Source organism: Myotis myotis, unplaced genomic scaffold, assembly GCF_014108235.1.
Source record: "Myotis myotis isolate mMyoMyo1 unplaced genomic scaffold, mMyoMyo1.p scaffold_m19_p_2, whole genome shotgun sequence".
Taxonomy (NCBI): domain Eukaryota; kingdom Metazoa; phylum Chordata; class Mammalia; order Chiroptera; family Vespertilionidae; genus Myotis; species Myotis myotis.
Window position 1 is genome coordinate 88108659 of NW_023416324.1, and position 19963 is coordinate 88128621.

Here is a 19963-nt window from a genome sequence, read left to right on the forward strand (position 1 = left end):
TATTAGTTAGAATTTTTACCTGTAGTTTCTTCATAAACTATCATAACTCTGTAAAATAAGTATTTATTATCCTCCCTACTTTATAGAAACTGAAATTTATAGTGGTTTAATATCCATGGTTCTCCAATAATAATCAGAGGAATTACCATGCAGACCTAGTTCTGCTCCTAAGCTCAAGTTCTTTCAACTTCAGAATATTGCTTTTGTGCCTCTAGGTTATTCCTGATTCAACTTACCTTTGAGAAGGTAATAAGCAAAGTCCACCTTTTCTTCTGAGACATCACTTTCTCTTGGATTTTCTCCTACAACACAGGCGCCTCCTTCCATTCTACTTTGTTAGTTCACACCTTTTTCTTCACTTTTAACATCGTTGTGTCCTAAGGCTTGGGTCTGGGATATCTTTTCTGTCTCTACTACCTTGCTTGGTGGTCTCATGTAGAATCACAGTTTTAAATATTATCTGTGTGCCATTCATCAATTCTACATTCATGTTTTAACCCTAGGCTCCTCTCTGGATTGCTAGACTTTTTACATCCAACTGCTTAGTCTACTTAGATGTCTAATAAGCATCTCAGTATAACATATCCAGAACCAGACTTGAATTCTTTCCTCAGTTCTGCTTTTACCTCATTTTATACCATTTCATGAATGGCATTACCATTCCTTAGATGCTCAGGCTGAAAAATCTGAACTCCTATCTTTCTCTCCCTTCTTCATCTCTTTCTCTGGAGTGCTCTCTTTCCCCCACTTCATCTCCTTCACCTCCCTCCTTCCCTCCTTTACTTGTCCCTTCTCTCTTCCCCTTCCCTCCCTTCTCCTCCCTTTCTCTTCTCTTCCTCTTTTCCTCTCCATCTCCACTCCTTCCCTCTCTCCCTCTGTTCTTTTCTCTTCCCCTTTTTCATTCTTTCCTTCTTTCTCCCCTCATGTATATTTCATTAACAAATCCTTCTGGCTCAGTGACTCTTATTTTCTACCCGCCCCCCCCCCCCCCCCCCGCACCGCCGCTTGCTTTGTTCTAGCTACTCTGGCTACCTTATTCTTCCTCTAATGTGCCAAGCACACTCCCACCTCAGGGCCTTTGCACTTGCTACTCCCTCTGGAATACTCTTTTCTCAGATTTCTGTACATTCTCATTTCCTATTTGTCTCTGCTCAGATGTCAACAGTGAGACCTAACACAGCCACTCTAACATTCATTTCCCCTCACTTTGGCATTCTCTGGCCTCCGTACCTTGCTTTGTTTTTTTCCATCATTTCCTGATATGCTAACTATTTATCTATATGCTCTGTCTCCCCAACTAAAATAAGTTTCATGAGCTCAGGGACTCTGTTCTCTGCAGTATCCCTGGCACCTAGAATAGCAGTGGCTGGCACATTGTAGCCACTAATTATTTGTTTATTGAAATAAATGAATGAATGAGAATTCAGCCAACATCTGCTCCTAATACCAAACCAAAATTATTTTCTTATGTATGTATTTGAGGTTTACACATACCTACCATGACAGGATGAATTTGTTTCTTTTATGTGAAGACAGTTGGGATATTAACTACTATGTGCAGCACAATTACTATATGTTATACTAATTTCCTTGAATAAACTTTCAGTTGAGAGAAAATAATTTGATAAATTCTTGACTTTTTAAAGTCAGTATAGTTTCCTAAAACACTGAGACAACAGGGGCAACTGCTTCCTATTGATCAGTAAGTCCTGTGGAAGTAATAGGAAGGTTTGGATAAATGGACCTTTTCCTCTTTGAGTCTCTAATTGTGAAGAAAGGGAATGTTTGCTGTAGTCAGGTGACTTTCCTAGACTTTAGAAAAGCAGATTTTATTATACTCAGAAAGTAAACCATTTTTTTATTGTGTGGCTAAAGAATTAAAAAGTAAATTACTTCAAAGGAATTTTCTAGAAATATGTATTTTGTCTAAGCACCAAGACAATCCTGGTAAGGAACAAAAGTATGACTTTGTCGGATCTGTTCTAATTAAATTTTAAAGGATATAATAAATGACAAAATAAATGTCATAGTCCTATAACTCTTGTCAGATTAAACCAAGAAAGACCTGAAAATAATGAAACAAAGACCACGAAATGGATATTTTTAAGCCTTCCTTCCATCACCCTCCTCCAAAAAAATAAAAAAGTAAAAAACCAGGAAATTATAAAAACCACTGCTCAGGAAAGATGATGTAATATTAATACTACTATAGCACAGAAAGAAGGCAGATCTAATCAGCACCTATTTTGGTTTGTTTTCATCTTTTCTGTTAGAACAAACAGTGAATGATAGGGAACCTAATTTTCAGTACTAAAATACTATCTTTGATATAACTATAAAGCGAATGGTTACTGATGAAAACCTGACGTTTAAAAGCAGAATCCTCCTCTTAACCATATTTTCACAGGGTGGGTCCTAAAATTCTTCTGAAAGAGAATCACAGTCCCTGCCCTGTTGTGGAACTTGTGACCTAGTTGGGGCCGGATTGAGGTGAGATAGGAAGGCATAATTGTAAAACAGCTAGGTGAACCTCTCTTTAAGCAAATGCAGGCTAAACTGGTAGGGTGTTACATACCAAATAAGGGGAAATTCTTATAGGGAAAGGATTAATCCGGGGGGATTTTAATTAGGCAGTAAACCTTGAACTGAGCTTTTGAAACAAGTAGAACATTTTAATTATAGGAAAGGAATAAGGAAAGCACTTTCAGTAGGGATAGTATAGTAAATAGAATAATAGTTCTAATAATAGAACAGTAGCATTTCTTGACTGCTTACATCTGTCAGTATTACACATGCCATTACTTCTACACATGCCTTATAGAGACAAATGAAAATATTTACTTGGGTAAGAAGTAAATAACAGCAGTCAGAAGTATTTTAAATAGAATATTATGTACTGATCTATTACTCTGCTTACTATGTGTGAAGAACTATGCTAAGTGACTTTTATTAGTATTTAAATATGTGCTATCTTATTTAATTCTTGTATCAATTCTGAAGTCCTCTTTGTTGTTTTACAAATGGAGAACTAAGATGCTACAAAATTAGCAACAGTAGCAATAACAGCACCTGGCAATAAATATTTGGCAAATGAATGAAAGAATAAGTAAACAAACATGCCAAAGATCAGTGAGACAACTAATAAGTGCTCAGCTCTAGATTTAACAAAGTCTGGAGGAGAAACCAAGACGGCGTCATAGGTAAACACCGGAGTTTGCTGCCTCGAACAACCACTTCAAAAATACAACTAAAAGACGGAACGGACATCATCCAGAACCACAGGAAGGCTGGCTGAGTGGAAGTTCTACAACTAGGAGGAAAGAGAAAAGCATACCGAGACTCAGAGGAGGCGCAGTGCTGAAGTAAAATACTAAGGTGTGGAGTGCATGCGGAGCAGGCTGGCGGCTGAGGGCGTGGTTGTTGTTTTCAACCGGGAGGGAGTCCCAGGCTCTGAGCTCCAGTTCCGGGCGAGTCTCTCGGGACCCAGACTCATATGGGAGAAGCGGGACTGTCTGGCATTGCTCAGAACCCTAGGGCAGCTTTCTCTCAGTGGGGCTTGCAGCGATTACTGGGACACTGAGAAACAGAGCCTCTGAGGGCAAGACTGAGAGCAGCCATAATTGCTAACCCCACCCTGTTGATCCCCTGGGACCCGCCCCGCCCAAGCCCTGCAGGGAGACTTTTGCTGGATAGCCTCAGGCAAAGGCTAGATTAACACCTCCCTAGAGATCCAGGAGCCAGGAAGCCCAGAGGTCAGAGTGGGACCATCCAGTTTGCAGCTCCGTGGAACCATAAAAGACACACTCGGGGCAGACTCAGTGAGCACCAAAGCCCCATCGAAGCAAGTCTAGCCCTAGAGGGGTGTCTCCAGCACAGAAGTTCTCCCACTGCAGACACAGCTGATTCTCACAGCCAATTGGCCTGGAGGTCAATTCCTCATAGTGATAACTACAACAATCAAGGTTTAATTACAACAAGACTGTGCACAAAGCCCACAAGGGGGTGCACCAAGAGTGTCTACCTCAGGTAATTGGGACACTTAGCACAGAGAGGCATTCTATCTATGCAGCGAAGCATAAAAAATACCGAGACAAAGAAACAGGACACAAACGACAGAATAGGAGGAAAGCAAACTGCTGGATATAGAGCTCAAAACCATGCTTTTAAGGTCTTTAAAGAACTGTCTAGAAGCTGCCGATAAATTTAATAAGGCCCTCGAAAAGACTGGTGAGACCGCCGATAAATGTAGTGAGATCTTCAAGAAGACTGGTGAGACTGCCGATAAATGTAGTGAGATCCTCAAGAAATCTAATGAGACTCTTGATGCTGTGATAAAGGACCAATTAGAAATTAAGCATACACTGACTGAAATAAAGAACATTATACAGCAGATCAGAGGATCGCACGAATCAAGTCAAAGATTTGAAATAACGAAGAAGCAAAAAACACCCAACCAGAAAAGCAAAATGAAAAAAGAATCCAAAAATACGAAGATAACGTAAGGAGCCTCTGGGACAGCTTCAAGCGTACCAACTTCCGAATTATAGGGGTGCCAGAAGAAGAGAGAGAGCAAGATATTGAAAACCTATTTGAAGAAATAATGACAGAAAACTTCCCCCACCTGGTGAAAGAAATAGACTTACAAGTCCAGGAAGCACAGAAAACCCCAAACAAAAGGAATCAAAAGAGGACCACACCAAGACACATCATAATTAAAATGCCAAGAGCAAAAGACAAAGAGAGAATCTTAAGAGCAGCAAGAGAAAGAAACTCAGTTACCTACAAGGGAATACCCATACGACTGTCAGCTGATTTCTCAACAGAAACTTTGCAGGCCAGAAGGGAGTGGCAAGAAATATTCAAAGTGATGAATACCAGGAACCTACAACCAAGACTACTTTATCCAGCAAAGCTATCATTCAGAAGTGAAGGCCAGATAAAGAGCTTTACAGATAAGAAAAAGCTAAAAGAGTTCATCACCACCAAACCATTATTATATGAAATGCTGAAAGGTATCCTTTAAGAAGAGGAAGAAGAAGAAGGAAAAGATACAAATTATGAACAATAAATACACATCTATCAACAAGTGAATCTAAAACTCAAGTGAATAAATAATCTGATGAACAGTATGAACTGGTGATTGTAATAGAATCAGGGACATAGAAAAGGAATGGGCTGACTATTCTTGGGTGGGGGAAAGGGGTGTGGGGTGAGGGAAGAGATTGGACAATAATCGTGCACCTATGGATGAGGATAGTGGTTGGGGAGTGAGAGCGGAGGGTGGGGTGGGAACTGGGTGGAGGGGAGTTATGATGGGAAAAAAGAGTAACTAATGTAATAATTTGAACAATAAAGATTTCATTAAAAAAAAAATAAAGTCAAAAGCAAAGGAAAAAAAAAACAAAAACAAAGTCTGACTCTTAGCCTGCACACTAAACAGTGAAGTAAGTGATGACATTTATCTATGTAAATACAATGGATCCAGTAAATGAAAAGGTTTAAATAACTGATGGATTAAAACCAGCTTCATTGATGAAATTATAAGAGGAATGGAGTATTGAGGATAAGAGTCAAGCCTTAGAGTCAGAGATCTGATTTTAATCCTACTTTTTGTATTTATCTTCTATATAATAAAAACCCAGTGGTCGTAAAGCTGTAACAACCAAAGACTAGTCACCAGGAGGCCTTGCTGCACACAGGTGGGTGGGGCTGCGTGTGCAGCCAGGTGTGCGCGGGTGGGTGGGGACTTGACTCTGGGTCCTGCCCCACGCTAGGACTCGGGGGGCTGGGGGGGGGCGGTTCCCGGGTCTCGCACGATTTTACGTGCTGGGTCACTAGTTAGTCATATTACCTCCTTGAGTGACATCTACCTCTTTACCCCTGTTTTTTTACAAATGCCAATACTCTGTCAAGTGTGACTGTGATCCTCTTCTAAATAGAAAAGTGGGATTAAAAGGAATAATACATGGAAAGTACAGGTCTTGGCACCATAGTTCTAATAAATAACTATAGTAATTATTACTAACAGTTTTGGTCCATTAGAAAGGAAAACAACTCAATGAAAACAATCTGGAGAAGTTTGAATGTGGCAGTGGCAGCCAGGATGAATTTGAAGACGAGAGCAGAGGCAAGAAGAATAGTAGAAAGTTGTTGAAGCATTCCAGTAATGTCTGCAAAAGAGCAGTAGTGTGCAAGAGACAAAGGGAGAGGGGCCTAGTGAATGGGAAAGACACTGTAAAGGCACAATCAAAATGTAATGCTAAGTTTATATCTTTTTAGAGAATTCTAAGGTTATTGTTGACAATTTGTCATTGGAATTAGTACTTAAATGCCTTTGGCTTGCAACTCAAAGCTCAAGAATGATGGTAGTTCTGATTATGACATACTGAATATATTGGTAGAACTTCTTTTTTTGCTACCCCACCACAACCAAAATAGTATCGTGGTTTTTTGTTGTTGTTGTTGTTGCTGTTTTTTGCATAGTTTTTTGAGATCTAAAACATTCCACATATTTGTTTTCCCAGGTCATTCTTTCATTGATCAAGGGCTGCTAATTGAAAACCCATTCTCTGTTTTATTTCAGTGCAAGCAGCTACTGACTCAGTCTGTAGACTCCAACAGAGGGAGCAGGAACGAAAAAAGGTAAAAGTGGATCATTTGGGTATTGGAGCCTCTAACTTCAGGGCTTTTATTATAATCATATTATTAGCTTTTGATAAAAAGAAGTTAGCTGAATTTGGTTTTTTATGCAATGATTTTAAACGATTTTAAAATGGCTAATTCATTCATGATGTTTTGAAGAGGTATGGGCACATGATTGCACCATCCACATTTTTATAGTTTAAATTACAGACCTTGACCTTCTTTTTCCACCTTTTCAACATTTCCATCTTTTCCTTGAAAGTGGTATTTGTCTTATGGAGGAGAGAGAATAGGACTTTTACATGGAATAAAAAATACTTACCAGATTGGAAATATAAATCTTCCTTTGCGCCTGAAGCATTGAGTATAGAATGTATATTTCTTCTAGAAAAGGAAGCATTCATGCCTGTGGATGGGTTATTTAGTGAATAGTCATAAGTGCATGTGAATCACTTGCCGGGTAGTGCTTTGCTTATTTTAATTATATCTTAACTAAATTCAGATGTGGAAAAATAGCTTAAGGATTTAAGGTCCTGTTATAATTTGGTGTTTTCACATATAATTTTCATGAATTATTTATATAGCTTATTTATTGGTTTAAACCAATAAAGATACACTTATTAAGAAATGTTGAAAATGCTAAGTCATTCTGAAATACACACCTTTTTGCATGTGCATGTATCAACGAGTGTTACTATCTCCATTTCTCTGGAAGGTGTTGTGGTTCAGATTTGGCATTGTATAAAAATATAATGGAATGAACCTTGCCCCAGTTTGAATTTCTTCACCCTCTGCTCAACTTTAAATATTGATATAAAGTTTAAATATTGAACAGTTTGATGAATCAAGCTTACTGAAAGAACTTGACATTCAAGCCAGGGGGGAAGGCTGCCCAAAAAGAGTAGGATTGTTTCTAGCAGGCCAGGTCAGGAAACAGGCCATTGCAGAGCACCTTGATAAAAGGGCAAGGCAAAGCCATAGGCAGGAAAGTCTGGGTTGGGTGGAGTGTTTGCACTGTGTCTAGAGAGCACTGTAGAGGCAGGAACAGGGGCTTCAATGGGCTTTCCCTGGCTGGACAGATTTTTTTTTTTAATCCTCTACTTTGCTAGGAGAAAAATTTCAGTTTGTTAAGTTTGAAGCAGTTTGTATACTCAGGAGGTAAAAGTCTAGGGGTCCCAAACCACTAGTCTATAATAATAAAAGCATAATATGCTAATTAGACCAGACATCCTTCCTGACAACCCTCCAGATGAAGCCAGGGCTGCGAGGGGAGCCCGGGTCCTGGGTGCCTGCCGGTGGCTGGAAAAAAGCCCGGGTCCCGAGTGCCAGAGGAAAGCCAGTGCCAGCAGCCGAGGAAGAAAGGCCTACTCTTGCATGCATTTTGTGCATCGAGCCTCTAGTACTAATATAATGTAGGATAAAGTAAAAGCTGTGGTCCAGTCACAAGGAACTTTGTAGGATCTGGCAAAAAAGTAATTTATTAGGAGGATGCTAGCATTCGTTTCAACCTTGCTCAATGAGTTGGACTTCAATTGACAGGATATGGGACGAAAAATATGAGAGGGTGACGGATATCATGTGAGAAAAGACAAAAGATGTTAGAATGCAGTAGTCTGTGGAGCTGGGATGTGGACTATCTAAAGCATGGTGGGGAACTTTTTTTCTGCCAAGTGCCATTTGGGTATTTATAACATCATTCGCAAGCCATACAAAGTTACCAACTTAAAAATTAGTCTGCTTGCCCTAGCTGGTTTGGCTCAGTGGAGAGCGCGTCGGCCTGCAGACTGAAGGGTCCCCCGTTCAATTCCTGTCAAGGGCACATGCCCAGGTTGCAGGCTCGATCCCCAGTGGAGGGTGTGCTGGAGGCAGCCAATCAATGGTTCTCTCTCATCATTGACGTTTCTCTCCCTCAGGTTTCTCTCTGAAATTAATACAAATATATTTTTTTAAAATTAGCCTATTATATTTGGTCGAATGTTGAATTAACTCAAACCAAATGCCTTGGCAGGGCCAGACGAAATGATTTTGCAGGTCTCATATGGCCTGTGGGCCGGACATTCCCCACCCTGCTCTAACGGGTTAATCTGAGGATGATTGTGGAGAACCTTGATTGCTATATTAAACAAATTGTTAGTGAAGGCACCAGGAGCATTTCTGTGTTTGAGAAGCAAAAAGACTTTTTCTGTAAGAACACTGGCTATTCCTGGCTGTAACATGTGCAATTCTCTTGGCTTTCACAATGAAAATTAAAAAGGGTGCCCTATGTATGTTGAACATGTTGCTGCGTGATTTAAGCAGATTTATGTGAATCTGCTTAAATCTCACACATTATTGGTCTTTCGAAGATATCGTCAGAGTAGTTATGATTCTGATAAAATGGCAATTCTTTTCATCCTTCAGCAGAACTAACCTAAAATTAAATTGTAATTGGAATGGTTCTTCTTGGCCCTTTGAACTTTTTTCACATTTGGTGTATTAACTATATGTAAGTAAGAAAATGACCAGATTTGGTATAAAAAAGTACAGTGTCTTCTATCTCTAGCTGTTTTCTTTATTAGCTAGCTGTATGTTCTTGGACAATGCCTTGAGCTTCAAGCTCTTCATCTGCAAAATAAATACCTATTTTTACTTAACCTTATGGATTAATATTTTACTTACCTGATAGATTGTATTACGTGGTTTGTGTGAAATGGTTTTGCAAATTGTATATCACTTTTCATATGTAAGGTGGCACATCTTCCCTGCCAGTTCAATCATTTGTTTAAGGTGCAGGCAGTCACTTTGTGCATAAGAGCCCTGTTGTGGTTTATTAGAGTTGGCAAAGCCCTTGAAAATCCTGCCCATTCATGATTTTCTGAATTAAAAGATGCTGTCCCTGGTTGTTTTTTCTTAAAGTAGCCTCAAGAAATAATAAAGCCCTTAGAATATTTTAGTCATAATTTTATTTCTATAGGTATTATGTTAGAGAACGTTACTGAACTATCTATAGAGTACACATTAAAGTTACTATTTTAGAATGTACTGACATGTTGTGTTTCACTAAGGACTGAAATGGAGTGAAACCTACTTGCATAATCAGCCACACTGAGTATTTTCTTTTCTCAAAATAATGTAATAAAATTAACCAGCTATAAGTCACACAAAGATGTGCTTTTCCTAGAAGAATAAAAATTCTTTATACCAGTGGTTCTCAACCTTCCTAATGCCATGACCCTTTAATACAGTTCCTCATGTTGTGGTGACCCCCAACCATAAAATTATTTTCGTTGCTACTTCATAACTGTAATTTTGCTACTGTTATGAATCATAATGTAAATATCTGATATGCAGGATGTATTTTCATTATTGCAAATTGAACATAATTAAAGCATAGTGATTAATCACAAAAACAATATGTAATTATATATGTGTTTTCCGATGGTCTTAGGCAACCCCTGTGAAAGGGTCGTTCGACCCCCAAAAGGGGTCTCGACCCACAGGTTGAGAATCGCTGCTTTTATACTCTTCCAAGGCAATGAACCTTTAGTCTTTATTTCTTTTTCAGAGTATATGTAGTTAGCAATAGATTTGAAATACGTATCTTTAAGAATTTTTTTTTCTGTCATATGGCTTTTGCCAAAACTTTGACGTGGCAGAGGTTTCACACTACAAATATATAGAAGACATAGAGGTAAAGTTTAATTTCTCATCTAGCAAATATGTACAAAGCAAAATTGACGTCTAGCTGCATTTTGCAATCTAATGTTAATTGTTGTCCTTAGTTATACTGTTGGCTACATTTTGTGTATTTGAATGGCTCTCAGAACAAAGAAAGATGGGAGTAGTAATGGAATAAAATGGACTCTTTCCATTAATCATTAATTCTTTTATGTTAAGACAATTTGTGGAATTCTGTGGGAAGTAAATTATGATAAACGTCATTCATCCAAATCACATTTCCCACAATTGATATCTAAAAGTACATTCATAAGAACAATAAATGTCTTGAAAACGACTCACTAATACAAACTTGTATTTTGGATGCTAGCAATAAGAGTAGTGCAATGAAAATACAAGTAGCATAAAAATAAAAGAAAATACAAGTAGCTTATAAAATTCACTGGCTCTTAAAAATATGCCATCAAGGGAAGTGAGCTTGTTAATATGTGTGAATAGTTTAAACTTGGTTTCCATACACAAGTATCAACTTTTGAAGCCACATTCAACCAAACTAGAGATAGTAATGAAGTAAACATGAATCCTTTGATTCATCTTGTCCACAAATATTTATTAGATTTAGTTATATCCCAGTATGATTTTTATGAGATCAGTGAGATAGCATAGATTATACATTGTTCTTGATAGAGTGTGAAAATGCAGAGTTAATAGATCAATAGGTAATATTCTATTTAAAATCATTACTGACAGTTGTTATTCTGACACTTCTTATCAAAGTAAATACTTTTTCATTTGTTTGTGTCGGGCATATGTACAATTAATGGCATATGTATTACTGACAGAAGTTCCATAGGGCCTTTTAGACTCAGTTTTCTCTGAGACCAGGGTTTCTCAACCTCTGCACTATTGACATTTTGGACCAGATAATTCTTTGGGGGGTGGGAGGGGCTGGCCTGTGCTTTGTAGGATGTTTGCAGCATCCTTGGCCTCTACCCCTTATATGCCAGGAGCACCTTCCCCTAACCTATACTATGACAACCAAAAATCTGGGAGACAGAAGCATCAAAATCCATTCCCAGTTGAGAACCACTGACTTAGACTAAAGCATGCAGAAATATATTATGTGTCCTAGAGTTCATTTCTAGATCTGGTCCTGGAATGGTTTGGCTTCAAGATTGGCTTCTCTTTAAATTTATGTCTAATGGGATATATGTAAGACAGTTTATTATTACTATTTTTCACTTTGTTGTAGAAAGAGACAAAACCATGAAAGCTAATTACTCCTAGTATACAGTTGTAGCTCATTAACAAACTTTCTCTTCAATTTTTTTATTTTGGCATTTTCTAAATGTATCTTCAGAAAATTAGTTGTGTCCATTTTATAAAGAATGTAGTTGGTTTCATTTATGAAGAATCCTCTGAAACCTGATTTGAATTTTTTTATTGTGATAAAATATACCTAACATAAAATTTACCGGTTTAAGCACTTTTAAGTATGCAGTTCAGTAGCATAAAATACATTCGCATTGTTCTGCAGCCATCACCACCATCCATCTCCAGAACTTTTTCATCTTTCCCAGCTGAGACTCTGTACCCATTAAACACTAATGTCCCATTCTCCCCTCCTCACCCCTGGTAACCACCATTCCACTTTCTGTTTCCAAAATTTGACTACTCTAGGTTTCTTTCTAAATGGAATCATGTAGCATTTATCTTTTTGTGATTGGCTTCTGTTATATAGTGTCTTCATAGTTCATCTGTGTTGTAGCATGTATCTGAATTTCATTCTTTTTAAATGTCAGGGCCAGCCTGACAGGGTTAAGCCGGGCTGAGGCAGGGAGGTGGGAATTGAGAAAAGAAAGACAGGAAAGCGGGGTCGGGAGGACCCCAGTTCTCTCGATGAACTGAAGCGAGTTTATTAGCTATACAATCCTATTTATACACAACACACTGAATAGGAGGTCTGTCAAGAGGAATGTATTCTTTGTTCCTCTTAATCTCTAAGAGAGAGACACAGCAGAAGGACAAGTTCTCAGTACAGCATATCTCAGTAAATAGTTACAGACTTCCTGGTAAGCTATGAAGGCTGTTCTCATTCTACAAATGTTGCTCTCATTCTACTGATAATCGCCATCCAAACAAGTCTGGGAAAACTGTGTGGGTAAGGGTCCCAGCCTTGCTAGCCCCTTCAGGTGCAAGGATCTTGCCAGCTTACATCTGGCCCCCAACATTTAAAGATGATTATATTTTGTGTATCCGTTCATCTATCAATGGATACTGGGTTGCTTCTACCTTTTGACTATTGTGAATAATACTACTATTAATTTGGGTAAACAGATATTTGTTCAAATTCCTCCTTTTCATTCTTTTGGATCTATACCCAGAAGTAGACTTACTGTAACATATGGTATTTCTATTTTTAATTTTCTGAGGAACCACAGAAGTTGCACCATTTTTATCACCCCACCAGCACAGTGTGCAAGCATTCCATTTTCTCCACATCCTTGTTATTTTCTGGTGGTTTTTTTTTCATAGTAGCCATTCTAATGGCTATCTCATTGTGGTTTTGGTTTGCATTTCCCTAATGATTAGTGATGTTGAACATCTTAAGGTTTTTGGACATTTGTATATCTTCTTTGTAGAAATGTCCATTGGGATTTTGATGAGAATTGTATTAAATCTTTATATGCCAAGACCATTCAATAGCGAAAGGACAATCTTTTCAACAAATAGTGTTGGGAAAACTGTATATTCACATGCAAAAAAAAAAATGATACTGGACCCTTACCTTGTATCATATACAAAAGTTATTTCAAAATGGAACAAAGACCTAAATGTAAGGCCTAAAACTATAAAATTCTTAGAAGAAAACAGAGAAACCTCATGACATTGGATTTGGCAGTGATTCCTTGCCTGTGACACCAAAAGCACAGGCAACAAAAGTAAAAATAAATTTTTGTTTTTATTTCACCAAAATTAAAAACGTTTGTGCCTTAAATGATATTATGAACAGAGTGAAAAGGCAATTCCCCAGAATATGAGAAATATTTGCAAATCATGTATTTAATAATGGGTTAATATTCAAAAAATATTTTTAAAAACTATATAGTTCAATAACAACAACAACAATAAAACAGTTTGATAAAAAATGGACAAAGGGCTTTTCCATTGGTCTAAATGTCTATCTTTATGCTAGTCCCACACTGATTACAGTAGCTTTGCAGTATGTTTTGAAATTAGGAAATATGTTTTTTTTTTTTATTAGTTAAGGTATTACAAATGTGTCCTCATCCCCCCCATTAACCCCTAACCTCCCCCCCCTCCGCCCCGCACACTCATGCTCCCATCCCCCTGTTGTCCATGTCCATTGGTTTGGCTTATATACATGTATACAAGTCCTTCGGTTGATCTCTTCCCCTTACCCCCGCCCTCCCCTACTCATTTGTGGATTATAGAGAACAACATAGACTGATGAAAAGGGACAGACCCAAAGACTGAGAAACAGCGATCAGGCTATCAATCCCCAGAAGGAAAGTAGGGGAAATATGTTTTTTAATGTAGGTTTTATTATTTAGATTTGATGAAGCCAACAGATTGGAGATGATTGCCATCTCCAATAAAGATAATTTGTTACTCATAGTTCTCAAAAGGAGGGGGCATGCTGTGTACACAGGACCATGTAGGAAGGCACTAGGGTTTGTCAGGCAGAGTGAAAGAGGGAAAACACGGGCAAGAGCTTTTATTGTGGTTTCCAAAGGAAGTTACATATGAAGCAGGGTAATCAGGCTTAGGATTGTCTAGTTCGAATAATTTTATCAAGCTCTGGGGCATAAGAGCATAGTTGTCTGGTACCTGGCCTAGGGTAGGTAGGTAGTGGCCCAGAATGTGCGAGTACAATAAAGAAGGTAGTTAGGGTATGGGCTTTGTATTGGTTGGCTTGCATATAAAAGGTATTCTCACAGGGTGGTTGTTTACTATCTCTAGGAATAAGTTAGCTCTGGAAGGGACAGTCTCTCCAGGGTCAGCAAGGCCCCAGATGTAAAAACATCATGAACACATGGTTAACATAGTATGAGACATCAATTTTGCTCTTCTTTTTCAAGAATTGTTTTTGTTTTGACTATTTGGTGTCACTTCATATACATTTTAGGATGGATTTTTCTTTTTCTGTAAAAAACATCATTGGGATTTTAATAAGGATTTTATCAAATCTGTAGATCACTTTGGATAGTATTGACATCTTAACAAAATAAAATTTTCCAGTCCATGAGCATGAGATGCCTTTCCATTGATTTGTGTCTTTAATTTCTTTCAACAAAGTTTTGTAGTTTTTAGCATACAGGTCTTTTGCCTCCTTGATTAAATTTATTCTAAGTATTTTATTCTTTTTCAATGCTATTGTAAATGGAATGGTTTTCTTAATTTTTTTTTATTCTTTGTTAGGGTATAGAGATGCAACTAACTTTGCATGTTGATTTTGTATCCTGTAGATTTGCTCAATTTGTTTAGTATTTCTAGCAGTTTTTTGTGGAATCTTACAATTTTTGACATATAACTCATGTTGTTTGTGAATACAGATAATTTTACTTCTTCCTTTCCATTTTGGATGCCTTTTATTTTCTTGCATAATAGCTCTGGTTAGGACTTCAAATACTATGTTGAATAGAAGTTGAAAAAGCAGAATACTTGTCTTATTCCTGATATTGGAGGGAAAGCTTTCAGTTTTTCACAATCAGATATGATAGCTGTGAGTTTTCACATATTGCCTTTATTATGTTGAGATAGTTTCCTACTATTACTGGTTTTTAAGTTGTTTTTATCATGTCAGGGTGTTGAATTTTGTCAAATGTGTTTTCAGTATCAATTGAGATGATTATTTTTTTTTCTTCATTCTGTTGTTGTAGTGTATTTTGTCAGTTGATTCTCATGTGTTGAACCATCCTTGCATTCCAGGAACAAATCCTACTTGATTATAGCATCTGATCCTTTTGATATACTGTTGAATTTAGTTTGCTAGTTTTTTGTTGAGGTATATGTTGTATCAGTTAGTATTAGCACAGTGCTGGCCTCATAGAATGAGTTAAACCTTCCATCCTCTTTAATTTTTTTTGGAATAGTTTGAAAAGGATTTGTATTAATTCTTGAAATGTTTGGTAGAATTCACTAATAAAGTCATCTGCTCCTTGTGTGACTTTGATTTTTAATACCACATGATTTTTTATGATCACTTGCTAGAAGAAACAAAGAAAAATGAGACCAAAGTTAGTTGTACTTTTATTTTTAACTAAAAAATATATGTATCTTAAGTGATTCACATTGTGTTTTTTAAAATCTCTTAATTATTTTTGATATTGGAATGTGAAATACATATTTGTTTTTGCCAATCCTCATGACTCATTATGTTTGGTTTGAACAGCATTATATAGCAAAAAAGAGCAGAAAACTAGATTTTTACTATTGATTCTACCCCTTTCTCACTGTGTGACCTTGGAAAGAGGTCCATAGGAACAGTGTACCTATCATATTTGACATTAGAATAGATCATCTTTAAACCCCTCCCCGACAAAATTATTTGTAATACATAATAATCCTGATGTTAAAGAATAATAAGAAAAAAATGCAGATAGTATTTTTTAACTTAATGTACATAATTATACCATTAAAAAAGTCAACAATTTAAAAAGTGCTATAACAGCAAAAGGAAAAAGTAAGAGAGTGATCATTTTAAGTACATTAATATAGTTTTTGAAAAAAGGAGGAAAAACATATCTACCTACATATTGGTCTGTTACAGTAATGGTAATAATATTATAGTTTGCATTTAATTCTTAACTTATGCAAATTTATTAATGACTTCATCAAATTTGACCTTTGAATATTCAACTTAAAATAGTATATCAGCTTTATCGATCTGTTTTGACTCATAGTTTATTGAAAATACTTTTATTATACATTTCAAAAAGTTTTTCAAATGAAGTCTAGAAGAGATTTATAAAAATCACATTTTACAATAAATTCAGAAATTGCAATGCTGTCTTTGTTTCTTTGAAAACTATTCTAATGGTTCCTGATATTTCTGCATTACAAAAATTGTAAATACAAATAAAAACATACAAATTTACGTACAAAAAATGGTATGGTAATGTAGAATGATAGATTTGAAACTAATTCGGGTTTTATTTCAGCAGTTGCTCTGCCATCATTGGTTAAATGCAAGAATATTTTATTACCCAGAGGTTGGAGAAGCTGAACATCCAGAGAAAACTGAAATGATTCTTAGCTACTGGGAATTTACATTTGAAATGAACAGCTGATTTCAACTTTGTCCAGGACTGGCTATTTAAAGTGGGAGTCCTCTAAATTAACTCCAGTGTAGAATACAATGTTTATTAAAGATTAACTATAAAAATCTGTTAATTTGTAACATATATTGTTAAAATTCAACAACCTCAGCAATTGTTTAGGACTTAGACCAAAGCAAGATTTTTTTTTATTATTACTTAAAGTATTACAAAGAGTACTACATGTGTCTCCTTTCCCCCCCCCCACTTGACAATCTCCCGCTCCCCCCCCCCCCCAGTGTCTTATGTCCATTGGTTATGCTTATATGCATGCATACAAGTCCTTCGGTTGATCTCTTACCCCTCCCTCCTGCCCCCCAACCCTCCCCAGCCTTCCGGCTGTAGTTTGACAGTCTGTTCGAGGCTGCTCCTCCTCTGTATCAATTTTTGCTCATCAGTTTATAATGGTCTTTATTTTTCTTTCATTAACTGGCTTATTTCACTTAGCATAATGCTCTCCAGTTCCATCCATGCTGTTGCGAATGGTATGAATTCCTTCCTTTTTACAGCAGCATAGTATTCCATTGTGTAGATGTACCACAATTTTCTAATCCATTCACCTGCTAATGGGCACTTAGGCTGTTTCCAGATCTTCGCTATGGTAAATTGTGCTGCTATGAACATAGGGATGGATATATCCTTTCTGATTGGTGTTTCTGGTTTCTTGGGATATATTCCTACAAGTGGGATCACTGGGTCGAATGAGAGTTCCATTTTTAACTTTTTTTAAAAAAATATATTTTATTGATTTTTTTTTACAGAGTGGAAGGGAGAGGGATAGAGAGTTAGAAACATCAATCAGCTGCCTCCTGCACACTCCCTACTGGGGATGTGCCCGCAACCAAGGTACATGCTTTTGACCAGAATCGAACCTGGGACCCTTCAGTCTGCAGGCTGGCGCTCTATCCACTGAGCCAAACCGGTTAGGGCCATTTTTAACTTTTTGAGGAAACTCCATACTGTCTTCCATAGTGGCTGCACCAGTCTGCATTCCCACGAGCAGTACACGAGTGTTCCCTTTTCTCCGCATTCTCTCCAGCACTTGTCGTTTGTTGATTTGTTGATGATAGCCATTCTGACAGGTGTGAGATGATACCTCATTGTTGTTTTGATTTGCATCTCTCGGATGATTAGTGACTTTGAGCATGTTTTCATGTCTTTTGGCTTTCTGAATGTCCTCTTTTGAAAAGTGTCTATTTAGGTCCTTTGCCCATTTTTTGATTGGATTGTTTATCTTCCTTTTGTTAAGATGTATGAGTTCCCTATAAATGTTGGCGATTAACCAAAGCAAGATTTTTGGTTTAGGAGTATTTTAGTAGTGACATTATTCAGTATTGCCATGCCTGGTGGTAATAAAAGATGGTCTTTCAACTCTTTGTGTCATTGATTTAAATTCTGTACAGACATTGCACCCCCTGATTGCTTGTACCCAGGGCAGAGCTCACCCACCCTCCTGCTGTTGGTCTGCCACTAGTACCGATTATATCATTACTGAAAAAAAAGGAAGCTGCAAACCGTCATATGTAATGTGACTTCATTTTGTTGTTAAAAAAATATATGGTTGTATAAATATAGGTAAAAATCTTCTGAATACCCATCAAACTATTAATAATACTAGGGAAAAAAGGTAATACTTGGAAAAGATTTGGTGTGTATGTGTTGGGGGAAGGGGCACTATCACTTTCTATAAGACTTAATGTGAATCTGTTTGAATGGCAACATAGCAAAATAGTATACAGTGGAATCATCAAAGGGGATTGAAGTGAATATGGGAATGAAAGAGGAAACTTATTTGAGCTACTTCTATTGTTCGAATTACTATAAGAAAGTATTACTAAAATTAAATGACTACAGTTAAAGAACAAAAAAACTTAAATTGGAGAGGATAAAAAGTAGTGTGACATGCCTTCCAGATTCTTTGCTTGTGATTTTATTTTAATTTATTGATTATTTGGGGCGGGGCAGGGGGGAGGAGAGGGAGAGAGGAAGAACATCGATGTGAGAGTGGAACGTCTATTGGGCTTACCTCCTACACACCCACTACTGGAGATTGAGCCTGCAACCCAGGCATGTGCCCTGACCTGGAATCAAACCAGCAACCTTTGGTGCATAGGACAACATCCAACCAACTGAATCACACCGGCCAGGGTACTTGTGATTTTGCATAATAATAATATTGATCTTTTATTAAGCACCACAGGCACTGAGCTAGGAACTTGACATGTATTACCTCTGATTTTTACAAATATTATTTATGAATAATACTTTAAAGTTAAAGAAACTTTTTAACTTGCTCAGCATCATACAACTGGTAATAAGTGAACCAGAATTTGAAGCAAGGTTTATTGCCTCCCAGATCTTCATCTTTCTCTGTTGAGCTTCCTGAGGGGAAGTGGAACCAGGTCCAAATCACAGGGTCAGCTGAGCCAATTATGGTGTTTTGATTAAAAATAAAATAATAAATTTTTAAATAACATCTGAGGTTGGATGTTAATGTTCTCTGTATTTATTAAAAATTAATTTACAGCTAAAACGAGATACCATTTTTAGGAAGTTTATTTGCCGTTGTCTTTTCTTTTTAGTCTAATGGCTTTCTCATTTAATAGTGCAAAAGTTCTATGAAAATAATTTATTTTATGTATATTTTGGACAATTACAATCCATGAGGCTAAAAAGTTAAAAAGTAATGTTTTGGATTTTGCTTAACCTGCTTCCCAACCATATTGGATCTGTAAAACCCTCCTTAACCTTCTCTCCTCACTACTGTAATACCTATTAAATTCCAAAAGTCTATGGAACATATTTTAGGCTAATGTTTTACTATAACTCAAACTTCAGACCCTCACCCTCTTTTTACTTGAGAAGCCTCTGTGCTGAGGAACTTCACATAGGATTGGCAGAAAAAGCTCTTGCAATAGCCTTTTTTATTTTATTTTATTTATTTATTTACTTATTTTTTTTTAATGTATTTTATTGATTTTTTACAGAGAGGAAGGGAGAGAGATAGAGAGTTAGAAACATCGATAAGAGAGAAACATCGACCAGCTGCCTCCTGCATACCCCACACTGGGGATGTGCCTGCAACCAAGGCTCGTGCCCTTGACTGGAATCGAATCTGGGACCTTTCAGTCCGCAGGCCGATGCTCTATCCACTGAGCCAAACCGGTTAGGGCACAATAGCCTTTTTTATTTGGTCTTGTGAAAGAGACTTTAGCTACCTATGTAGAACTTCCTCTGGAAAGATCTGATTTACATTTTGTGATAGAAAAGGCATAGGTGTTAGAAAGACTTAAGTGAGACTCTGCAACTTCATAGCTGAGTGA

At 37.2% G+C, this 19963-nt stretch overlaps 1 protein-coding gene across 2 annotated transcripts in view; it reads left to right on the forward strand.

The window, feature by feature from the left end:
- Positions 1–19963, forward strand: part of BLOC1S5 (biogenesis of lysosomal organelles complex 1 subunit 5) — a 58195-nt gene that overhangs the window by 36668 nt on the left and 1564 nt on the right. For both annotated transcript variants that reach the window (XM_036350229.1, XM_036350230.1), the window contains one exon: positions 6584–6642. In XM_036350229.1, coding sequence (XP_036206122.1) covers positions 6584–6642 — 59 coding nt within the window. The remainder of the gene's footprint in view (positions 1–6583; positions 6643–19963) is intronic.